Source organism: Carcharhinus amblyrhynchos, chromosome 6 (assembly GCF_965287045.1).
Source record: "Carcharhinus amblyrhynchos chromosome 6, sCarAmb.v2.hapA, whole genome shotgun sequence".
Taxonomy (NCBI): Eukaryota; Metazoa; Chordata; class Chondrichthyes; order Carcharhiniformes; family Carcharhinidae; genus Carcharhinus; species Carcharhinus amblyrhynchos.
This window is the reverse complement of record NC_137329.1, coordinates 31,281,667-31,294,000: the sequence shown is the minus strand read 5'-3', so window position 1 is coordinate 31,294,000 and position 12,334 is coordinate 31,281,667. Positions and strand designations below refer to the sequence as shown.

At 40.8% G+C, this 12,334-nt stretch overlaps 1 protein-coding gene across 1 annotated transcript in view; it reads left to right on the top strand.

Annotated features, from left to right (window-relative positions):
• Nucleotides 1-12,334, top strand: part of LOC145343667 (ethanolamine kinase 1-like) — a 270,810-nt gene that overhangs the window by 161,632 nt on the left and 96,844 nt on the right. Inside the window, exon 6 of the mRNA XM_080189833.1 lies at nt 1,842-2,002. Within this exon, the coding sequence (XP_080045959.1) occupies nt 1,842-2,002 (161 nt within the window). The remainder of the gene's footprint in view (nt 1-1,841; nt 2,003-12,334) is intronic.

Here is a 12,334-nt window from a genome sequence, read left to right as displayed (position 1 = left end):
GTAGGCTTGAAGGGAAGTTGCACTGAAATGTCTATGGCCTTTTTCAGACTGTTAGCTTCCTATACCACATGCTTCTCAGTTTTCTTTTCTCTCTCATCTAATGCCTCTTTTGTCCACCCAATCTCTTCAAACACCTACCTGTTATCAGTTCTCATCTTGAATCATCTAATGTACATTTCAAGTCTTCAATAACGACAGATTTCCATTAACAAGCAAAAATCACCTCATAATTATGCTTAATAATTCACTATTTAAAACTTCACAGTTTTTGTACAAGAAAATAATTAAGTTTTCTCTCAGAAAAGATTTTTTTATCTGACTTTTGACGCAAAATGAAGATGAGAGGGGCTTGCTGTCTTTATCACAGATATTAGCCATTTAGGAGGAGCCCATAAATTCAACAATTTATCTGCCAGGTAAGATTATGTTTGTTGGGGAAGACAGCTTAACCCCCTAGTCAGCTTTTCCACAGAGAAAAACGGAAAAATTCACAGTAGGGACCAGCTTTCCAAGTGGCAGCCAAGAAGACTATAACTCGGAGCCTTTAATCATAATTGTTGGTTAAGATTCTAAAAGCTAAAACTGATCAGTTCGACATTTCTTTTTTTCAAAAAAAAAGGTGGAGTTATTATTATTTCAAATGTGAACGACAAAATAACTCTCAGGCAATTCATACTCCAGTTTGTTCTGAAATCTTTTTGGACAAAACAAATTCTCACAGGAAGAGGAGATGCATCCCTCTGCTTCAACTTAGGAATCTACTGATGCATGAAAAGTGCATATGCTCAGGATGCACAGATTGTATGTTGGGAAATTCTGCAATCTGCACATTTTCAGTATGTGCAGATATGGAGAACAACCATTAACTTTATCCTGCATTTATGAAAATATCTAGTGGGAGAACCTGATGCCTTGAAGTAAAAAAATGCAAAGACAATTCAGTATGTATGTAGAAATCACATTATTTTGATTTTTTTATTAACCTTGCTTGAAACTTCATTTGGGATGTTTGAAATTTCTGCTAGTCAGGAGAAAACTGGTCGATGGAATTGTTCCTCACCAAGCATTTTACACGATTCAATTCTTTTAGTTTTATTTATGCTTGGCCCTTATGATTGGTCATTCAGCACTGATTGTTTCATAAATCTTTAGTTTTTTGTAGTTACTTTTGATTCACACATTCCCCTTCTTGTTCAGCTTCAATTTGTTGCTGTTTTACTTTGAAACAATTAACAAAGTGGCCGGAATTTTACCACGATGCCCGTCCCGGAACAGAATTCTGCATTGGCCTCGGGCAGGATTTTACAAGCCTCAGCCGAGCGAAGCTCAAAATACCAGCTAATGTGCCTGTGAGAGAAAAATGACTTGTCAATTGCACACATGTGCATATATTAGATGTCACAATGATTGGTCTGCACTACAAAAGAGCACAAGTAGCTTTATAAAGCACCTTTAAAAGAAACGAAAGGTGAAAATGGACACATTTGGTACTTTGTGAGCTATTAGTTCCTCTAGGCATATCTCTCTCTCTATGTACAGGCTTCATTTTACAAGTCACTTCTAAAATGCAACCTGCATATAGAGTTACCACTTCCCTTGATGAACTGATGAAGTTGTGAGCATCCTATTTATTTCAATGCATAACACATCCCATATTACTACATGGCTGTGCACATGCTATCTGAAAGGGAGCATTGCGCTGAGGTCTCAAATAGGATCTTGGAACAAACTGCACTGATGATATGCTTGGCTCAGCTGTAAATTTCACTCCTAAGATTCAAAATTACTCCACGTACAATCATTTCAATGACTGTAAGAATAAAGATTTTGCTTCTGTTTAGGGGTGAGTGAATTGGATTTCAGCATGTACCCACCGAAGGAAATGCAGTTAGAGTGGCTCACATCCTACCTGCGGGCATATAAAGAATATAACGGCTGTGAACCAGTTGTCACTGATCTGGAAGTGCTGAAGCTGTATGTAGAAGTGAACAAGTTTACTTTGGTGAGTGACAAGTGTATAGCACGATTTCTATGTCGTAAATCGGGGCAATGTGAGAATGATTTTCAAGTGACTGTCAAGAACCTACATTGTCCTTCGAGTTGTTTTAACATTCCGGAACATTGCTGGAACTGGGGGAAATACAATAAGGATGAAGGCCAGTGTCATAAACAGAAAATGCTGGAAAAACTCAGTAGGTCTGATGGCATCTGCAGAGAGAGGATAGATCCAACATTTCGAGTCAGGATATCAAAGGCTTTGATGAAGGGTCATCCTGACTCAAAACACTGGCTCTGTTCTCTCTCCACAGATGCTGTCTGACCTGCGGAGTTTTCCAGCATTTTCTGTTTTTGTTTCAGATGCCAGCATCCCCAATATTTTGCCTTTATATGAACACCTGTGTGTTGCATTGCCACAAACCAAAAGTGCTCAGGGTGTATTGGCAGTAATATATAATACTGCAAACGGAAAACAAACAAAGTAGAACCACTACATAGCAAAATATTATACAGGATCACACTGTGGTACAAAAAAATTGCCCTTGATAACAAACATTTATGCGATTGTGTGTGGCATGAATACTTAAAACTTTGTCTGTATAAAGATGCAAGAGAAGGAAATTAGCATTCATATTCCTTGTAAATTTTGATAATCCACTCCTTTTAAATCATATTAGGCTACATTTCAGAAGTAGTTCATTAGTGTGAAGTGCTTTGGGATATCCTGAAGATGTACTACATTGTTAAATATGTACAAAAGAGGAAAGAAAGCATTCATATTTATACAGTACATGAACTTGCGTGCATACATTTGCGATTAATTTCTTTGATGTGTGGAGACGCTTGGAGAGCAATTATTGTCAAGTAATTGTTCTTACTTGACCCAGCAAAATTACCTCCAAAGTGACTCTTTAAGAATAATGTGCTACACTGTGTAAAGCACCATGTGTAATCGGGTGCCCAAGATCTCAATAGTATCTGGCACGATAAATAGAGGAAAATGTTTCCCATTATTTATTCACTAAGTGTTGTGGGGCTTCCCTGCTACCCTAGTCCTTTCCTGATAGTGTGAAGCTGACTTGCTATACCAACAATTAGTACAAAGTCTCAGAACATCTCTGTACTCAGATCGCTTTTTTCCCAGGACCAATTACTGGCCTGATATTTCTAAATGCTATCAGAACTTTGAACTTCTATAGCCAAATTATTACTGCTCCCCACTGCAGTTATATCTTCTGTAATTACCCTCGTACACAAGAATGCTGTGAAGGCAAGTGTATGTTCTGGGAATGCTGTTCCCTGAGGTTGCAGGGGAGAAGCAAGAAGCAGCTCTATTTGGGCCAAGCCTTTCGTGAAAGCAAAGCAAGCACTTATCCAAAGAGGGGTACATTTATCTTGCCCTTTCACCAGGTACCAAAGGATGTTTACCCTCTCCATCCACTCAACTTGCAATTCTGTTTTAGCAGAGGGTAGCCTTCTTCAAAAAGATGCACCCTTCTTTGCTGCAACTCCTATAGTAGAACTCCTATAGCCTTGGTCATGGCATTTAACTTATTGCAGAGGTATCTATTAAGCTGTAATTAATTGGATGAATAGTATCCCTACAGTGCAGAAGGAGGCCATTCAGCCCATCGAGTCTGCACCGACCACAATCCCACCCAGGGTCCTATTCCTGTAACCTGACAAATTTACCCTGCTAATCCCCCTGACACTAGGATCATTTTGGAATAGCCAATCAACCTAACCCACATACCTTTGGACTGTGGGAGGAAACTAGAGTACTCAGAGAGTACTCGGAGGAAACCCATGCAGACAGGGGGAGAATGTGCAAACTCCACACAGTGACCTGAGGCCGGACTTGAACCCAGATCCCTAGTGCTGTGAAGCAGCAGTGCTAACCACTGTGCCACCATGCCACCCCATGGCTTGTATGATGGTCCCCATATTACACCTGCCTCTCCAAAGTTGAAACTTCCACTTATTCCTAATAAAGGGGAACAGTTTCTCCACCTTTCTCCTTTCAACACAGGTTTGATTTGCAGGTCCAAACATTTTCCCTTTAAAGATCAGTCAATTTTCAGCTACCACTAACAGTCATGGTCTGACATTCTGTGCATATATTATAGGCACAGAGAGCCTATTTTGTTGAAGATGAGAGGCTTGCCTTGAAAATAGAGCAAGACAACGTCTCCATTCCTCTTGGCTATGAGAATATCCAGCTCAAACATTACGCAGAGTTGCACAGAATGTATAGCAAAGAATCTGGCCATTCTGGTGTAATACTCCAAACAAACCAACCCTCTTCTCTAACTCTACCAATCTAATCTTAATTAAAATTAATTGAAGCCCCAATTAGTAAGAAGCAATTGGATTAACCGTTAGAATTTAGATATTTTTTATGTTTGTTTCTGGTTGTCAAACAATTTTAAAAGAGAAATAATAATTTTGACAAATCATTTCCATCAGTAATTTAAATGCAGTAATTATTGTGAATGTAGGGAACAGCCATCTGCACAACAACCTACAAGCAGTAATGCACATGACTTTACTTTTGTGATATTGGTTTTTAGGGATGTTAACCAGGACACTGGAAGAGCTCCCTGGACAGCTATGTGGAACATAGGAATTAGGAGCAGAAGTAGGCAAATTCAGCCCTTCAAGCCCTCTCCAACATTTAATCGGATCATGGATCTTCCTGGTCTCAAATCCACCTCCCCCGCTATTCCCCATATTCCCTTATCCCTTTTTTTAAAAGTTAGAAATGTATCTATCCCCTTTGTGAAAGTATACCATTTGTTAGATGCATATCCATTAGAATTTGAGCATTTGGGATTGAGGAGAAGGAGACAGATATATTCAATGATTCAGACTCCACTGCACTGTGGGGCAGTGAGTTCACATGTTCACCATCCTATGTGAGAGGTCGTTCCTCCTCATCTCAGTTTCAAATGTACCACCTCTTAACCTGTACCTATGACCTCTTGTTCGAGATTGCCCCGTAAGAGGAAACATTTGGTCTACATTCACTTCATCAATCCCTTTTGAAATTTTATATACCTTGATCAGATCCCCTCTCATCCTTCTGTGTGGCATCACTTGGCTTTTCACATTGTTATGATGATACCCAGTTTGTGCTAAATGATATTTATTTAACAATGATTTTTTTTCTAGTGTTGTTATGGCTAAGACTGACAAATGGGGTGTTGACTTCAGGGTAGATTTGCACTTTACAAAAAGGTTTTGTTTCATACAGACTTATGACATTAACAAGCACCCTTTCATGGGATTGGGTTTCGAACTAATTCCCAAGAGGTTAAAAAACATAACTTGCAGTATTAATCATGTTATGTTACATTACAATATTGAATTACACTATTGCTAAATCCATTTGTAATAGCTCCCGCACTATATGGTAATTGAGTCGTTTTGTTCCATTTACTTGCCTCCTTCACACATCAGTGGGTCATCACATCAGCAGACTGGAAATGGGAGTGGGAGTGTGTTTTCAGTTCAACATTCTTTTTTCAACAAACACTGTTAAGTCATTTAACCCGCAGTCACATTCATTTCCTCAGAATGTCTCAAATATAACCCTGCCTCCCATATTACTATTCAATTTCAGCTCTCTCTTTGTCACATTTACCACATTTCCTTGAACTCTCATGCTGCCCCAGATTCATCACTTCTCTTTTGACAAAGACTTTAATGCTGTAAACGACTCGTGTACAATCACATCCCTTTTAACTTTGGATCTAGATTTGCAGTTGCCAAACTAAAGGTTTCTTAAATCTGAAATTCAAGAAATCAAGAGCAGGTTGCAAGATGATGCAAGTCCATCGAGTCTGCACCGACCACAATCCCAACCACGTTCTATTTCTGTAACCCGACAAATTTACCCTGCTAATCCCCCTAACACTAGGGTCATTTTGGAAAGGCCAATCAACCTAACCTACACATTTTTGAATTGTGGGAGGAAACCAGAGTATCCAGAGGAAACCCATGCAGACATGGGTAGAACATGCAAATTTCATACAGACAGTGACCCAAAGCCAGAATTGAACTGGGTCCCTCGTGCTGTGAAGCAGCAGTGCAGAAGTAAAGATTTAGGTTTATTTAATTAATGCCACAAATAGGCTTACATTAAGCCTATGCAGCCTAAGACTGCAATGAAGTTACAATGAAAATCTCCTTGGCGCCACACTGAGGCACCAGTTTGGGTACTTGAAGGAGAATTTAGCATGGCCAGTGCACCTAAGCAGCATATCTTTCAGACAGTGGGAGGAAACCTGTGCACCTGGAGGAAACCCATACAGACACGGGGGGAATATGAAGACTCCGCACAGACAGTGACCCAAGCTAGGAATCGAATACAGGTCCCTGGCGCTGGAAAACAGCAGGCCTAACCACTGTGCCACCCATTAAATGAATGCACCTAAAATTGTGGACTAGACTAAAGAGATTATTTTGCACAGAGTGGGCTCCCCAGAATTGACTACAAACCCTATGGTATATCCAAGTCACTGGTCTGGGTCACTGTCTGTGTGGAGTCTGTACATTCTCCCCATGTCCCCATGTCTGTGTGGGTTTCCTCCAGGTGCACAGGTTTCCTCCCACAGTCCGAAAGATGTGCTGCTTAGGTGCATTGGCCCTCAATGTACCCGAACTGGTGCCGCAGTGTGGCGGCAAGAAGATTTTCATCGTAACTTTATTGCAGTGTTGATGTAAGCCTATTTGTAAGTTCAAGCCAATCCTGTTGGTCTTCAGTAGGATGCTGAATTTTGACCGTTTACTTTGGTTTCTTGAATAATCCAAGAAAATATGTGTGCACTGGGGTGGGGTGGGAGGACATTGTAGGAGGGGGGATGAAAATAAATTGTGCATCTGAATTCTTTGTTGATATAATAGGACAGGTTTTGGAATTTGCTTATAGACCAACCAAAGGTCATGGGGTTTAATTGCTTTCCATCTGAGCCATGGAAAGGGTTAATCCAACATTCTCTGTATGCTCCTAAAATAAGACCAGACTATAAATCACTGCGGGCCACATTTGAGCTAAGATTCCACTAAGACCCAATATAGTACTTTGGAGACTTGCTGGTAAGTAACAGTTGATGATTGTGAGATCATATTTTGAAGTTTCTTTTCAGCCAACTGACCATGGACACGTGGAGCATGCCAAACCTTCCCTCAAACGACACATGATGTTATACATCTGCTGATAGAACTTAAACAAGTACTGTGTGAAGGGAGTTACATCAGTTAAATAGAATTGCTTACGGATATGAATCATGTCAAATTTGGACTTCAGCAAGTTAGAACTGGACCATACCTTGCATTTTATGAAGTGAAGCACAATAAATAAAAATATAGAGTGTTCCACAAAGACGGAAAAGGCAATTCCAAGAGTGTCGGAGCGACTTGCAAATGGATCCGGAAATGTTCTTAGAAGCACAATGATCTTCCGATGATTTTAAAGAGTTTGAGGGGCATGGACAGAGTGGATAGTCAGAAGCTTTTTCCCAGGGTGGAAGACTCACTTACTGGGGGGGATAGGTTTAAGGTGTGAGGGGCAAGATTTAAAGGAGATGCACAAGGCCAAGTTTTTTTACACAGAGGATGGTGGGTGCCTGGAACTCAGTGCCGGAGGAAGTAGTGGAAGCAGATACAATAGTGACTTTTAAGGGATATCTGGACAAATACATGAATAGGATAGGAATAGAGGGATATGGTCTCTGGAAGGGTAGGGGGTTTTAGTTCACACAGGCAGCATGGTTGGTGCAGGCTTGGAGGGCCTGTTCCAGTGCCGTAATTTTATTTGTTCTTTATTCTTTAGTTTAGTCTTCATATCATTAATAGATCAATTGCTGCATATTACTAAGTCAGTTGATCATCCAGAACGTATTATGAATAGATACTGAATCTGAAACACTCATGCTCACCTCACTATTTTGGAGTGCCTCTTATTAAGCCTACCCACAAGAAGCCACAAAGAAATCTGTGTCTTTTATTTTCTTCATACAAATAGCAGAACCAAGTATAATGACCTGATTCAGGTCTGTGGTTCTATATTGTCTGCAACGTATTCATATTTCAGTAGGCATTGGAGATATCAATCTCACATTCAAACAGTGTTAGGGACTGAAAGTCTGAATAGTTACTTCTTCAATGGTGCAATGCCTTTTAGTATACAATGCAATAATATATGGCTTAAGGATTAATGTAAACCCTCTTAACAAATCTAGAGAGTACTTCATTTTATATTTTCCTACTTTTGAACCCCCTTGATTCCCTGAGGAGTTCAAGCAACAAGTTGAGGAACAAGTAATGGACATGCGGTGTCATATTGGATAGCACTGCTGCCTCTCCGTGCCAGGAATCCAAGTTCCATTCCCAGCTTGGGTGACTGTGCGGAGTTTGCATGTTCTCCCTGTGTCAGCGTGGGTTTCCTCTGGATACTCCGGTTTCCTCCCACAGTCCAAGGATGGTAGGTTAGGTGATTTAGCTATTGTAAGTGCGTGGGGTACAGGGATAGAGCAGAGGTTGGGTCTGGGTGAGATGGTCTTTCAGAAAGTTGGTGTTGACTCACAGGATGAATGGCCTCCTTCTGTACTCTATGGATTCTATGGAAAATTCCTAAAGACAGATCTGTATTCTGCCATTCTGTTGGGGGATAATAACCAATTGTTATGTTCAGGATCGGAGGAGTGCACAGATTATCTAGTCCCACTACTGCACAGGTCATGCTATTAATTTAAAAATTTAATTTACTCACCTAAATAGCTAATTGTTTACCTTCACTACAAGTACTCGAAATAAAAGAGGCTTTAACCAGGCTTTTTTCAATAAACTTAGAACAATTGATTTATTATGAAGCAAGCATTCTTTTCAACAAGTTGTAATAACTGGGTGGCATGGTGGCACAGTGGTTAACACTGCTGCCTCACAGTGCCAGGGACCCATGTTCAATTCTTGGCTTGGGTCACTGTCTGTGCAGAGTCTGCACATTCTCCTCATGTCTGCATGGGTTTCCTCCCGGTGCTCTGGTTTCCTGCCATAATGTGAATGACGTGCTCGTTGGGTGTATTGGCCATGCTAAATTCTCCTTCCATGTACTTGAACAGGCGCCAGATTGTGGCGACCATGGGATTTTCACAATAAGTTTGTTGCAGTGTTAATGTAAGCCGACTTATGACACGAACTAAAACTTAAACTGGTTAACATGCAATTCTAACTTGTGAGTATAACTATTCATCTCTTCTTTAAACTTTCCCAACACACCCACCCACACACACACAGATACACAAACAACATACAAGTAGTCTCTGCATACATGGGCATTAGAAAAGAGAAAGATGAAGTTTTCAGGGTTCAATGCTGTTAATCTGGAGCTTCTTCATGTGAAGACCAGAAGCTGTCTGGAGTTTCTCACTAACAGAGCTTTGGCGTGGAGAAGGATATTGATCTGGATCAATTCTTTGTGTCAGTTTTGCAGGTTTCTAAATGCAGATAGGTTACACTCAGATAAGATTCTCCAGCTATAGGGTAATAGCCACACATGGAATTTTAGGCAAGGCAGGGAGAGAGCATCAGTTAGGTGAGCCTTCCTTCTCTGCTTATTCCCCAAAAAGGCCAAATTCAAACTTAAAGCATGTTCCTGTCATGTGATTTCCAGTAAGTCACAAACTGTTACCTTTTTTCCCCTATCATTTGAAGTGTTTGCAGATCCAGACAAACTAACAGCTCTTCCACCTCTACTACCATGCTAATCAGGGGACTTCTTTGAAAAGGCATTTTTGCTCCTAGTTCAAAGGTGAACTTATGACCTTTTCATACAAAATAAAATCCAAGTGAATAAATCATGCAATGTCCTTCCAAAATTTAAGAGGAAAATTCAGTTTGTGAAGAAATGGTTTTCCCAATACAATGTGATATATTCACCCTATGAATTGCCTTGTCAAAGCCACATTGGACAAGTCTGGCATCTTGAGATCAGGAAACGACGTTTAAGCAACAAGGCTTACAGTGAAGGTAGTAAAGAAACAGGTTTGCTTGTTAGTGAGAATTCCCCTGCAAAAAGATTTATTAGGTGATTGCTCGAATGATGTCAAGTCAAACTTCTTGGTAAGCAACAGCACTGAACTGCACCTGGGCAGTAAGAGCCCAATTCTTGCTTGTGAATGATAGATTTAGGACTGATGTCAGAAGTTTTTCCACACACGGTGATAAAAAGTTGTGGGCGGCATGGGTGGCACAGTGGTTAGCACTGCTGCCTTACAGTGCCAGGGACCCGGGTTCAATCCCCAGCCTGGGTCACTGTCTGTGCCGAGTCTGCACGTTCTCCCCGTGTCTCCGTGGGTTTCCTCTGGGTGCTCCATTTCTTCCTACAGTCTGAACGACGTGCTGGTTCAGTGCATTGGCCAAGCTAAGTTTTCCATCAGTCTACCCGAGTAGGGGCCAAAGTGTGTGGCGACTTGGGGATTTTGACAGTAACTTCATTACAGCGTTAATGTAAGCCTACTTGTGACACTAATAAATAAACTTTAAATAGACTGCTTGGCAGGATGATGGAACCACAATAATGGAATTATGTAAGAACTTGTCAGATGTTTCAATGTAGGATTAGTGGGTGTTTCCTAGAGGATAAGTAAGGATGGGCTGCATTGCTGTACACCCTCTAATGAAGTGCTTTATCTATCTGGTGATTAGTCTGATTCTTGGTTATATTGAGAGCACAAGTTTTGAGAATATTTCAATTAATTTGAGTCTCAAAAGCAGTGTGCAGATAATATAAAACTATCCAGAACAATAACCTTGTTTTTCTTTGCCATCATCATCCCCTTGCGAGAGGTGTGGGTCTTGATGTGAACACTGGGAATCCAGGGATTAGCCCCTTCTTTAATTGCCAAGTGAAGATTTATTACTTGTGGAGAAACAGCTGTAAATATAGAAAACTAGCCTTGATGCAATGTAGTCTCGGAGAGGCGCTTCTCAATTCTGCCAGAACATACAATGGCTCCATTGTGTTTGGACCTCCGCAGCTGGGCACTCCTTCTCCACGAGAGTGCTATGGAAGGTTGCCTTTGTCTGTCAACAAATGTGCAGAAATCACAATGAACTCATGGGTGCTGGAGGCACTCTTGGGTGTAAATAAACTTTTGTTTCCATAAAGCTCCTCAAGGGCCCATAAAAGTCCGCAGCCTCTTTCATTTAAGACATTTTATTGTTTTTCATGATAAAACACAGAACTTTCTTCTTTTAGTAATTAGCTGAAAATTTGGCAATGGGGAATTCATAATGTTTGCTATGGCAGGCATTGCACAGGACTACAAGGTACTGATTTTTAGTTTAATTACTGACATTGTTATGGAATTCAATCAAATCAATTTATGCGGAATGAAGGTATATGTAAGATTAATATTCAAACCATTTTTAAGGTTTTTTTTGTTGAATCATGAAAATACACAGTTTAACTTTTCCAGTGAACTGATGTCAGAAGTTTTTCCACACAAATGGTGATAAAGAGTTCTGGGCGGCATGCTGGTTAGCAGTGCTGCCTCACAATGCCAGGGACCTGGGTTCGATCCCCAGCTTGGGTCAGTGTCTGTGCTGAGCCTGCACATTCTCCCCCCGTCTCCATGGGTTTCTACTGGGTGATCTGGTTTCCTACTAAGTCTGAAAGATGTGCTGTTCGGTGCATTGGCCATGCTAAATTCTCCCTCAGTGAAGGATGAAGTAATTGCAGGCAAGTGATCTTCATGTTATCACTCGATACAATTTGTAGACAAAAGTAAAGAAATGTGGGGTGAATAATGGGAACCTAAACTAACTAATTGCTTAGAACCCTATCTAATTCTCCCTCTCACATCAGCTGGCACAGATAATTTCTGCATGTGGTTGACTTTATTGACACATGACACAACAGATAAACAGCACAGCAATTTTGCTTTATCCACAGCAAGACTAGGTTTAATTGGCACAAAGAAAACTGGGGTTTAAGGGGCAATTGGTTTCAGTGAAAAGGCACATTCAACATCATCTGTTTTTACATTATCAGCAAAAGTTTTCAAATTGTCATTCAAAAGGTGATGGGCTAGTTGGCGCTATCAGCTCCTTGCTGTTCTTACAATGTTAACATTCTTGCATTTGCATGCAAGTATTTAGATCCATTTCTTACATGGAAGGGCGGCACGGTGGCACAGTGGTTAGCGCTGCTACCTTCCACACCAGGGACCCGGATTCAATTCCGGCCTTGGGTGACTGTCTGTGTGGAGTCTGCACATTCTCCCCATGTCTACTGGGTTTTCTCTGGGTGGTCTGGTTTCCTCCCATAATCCAA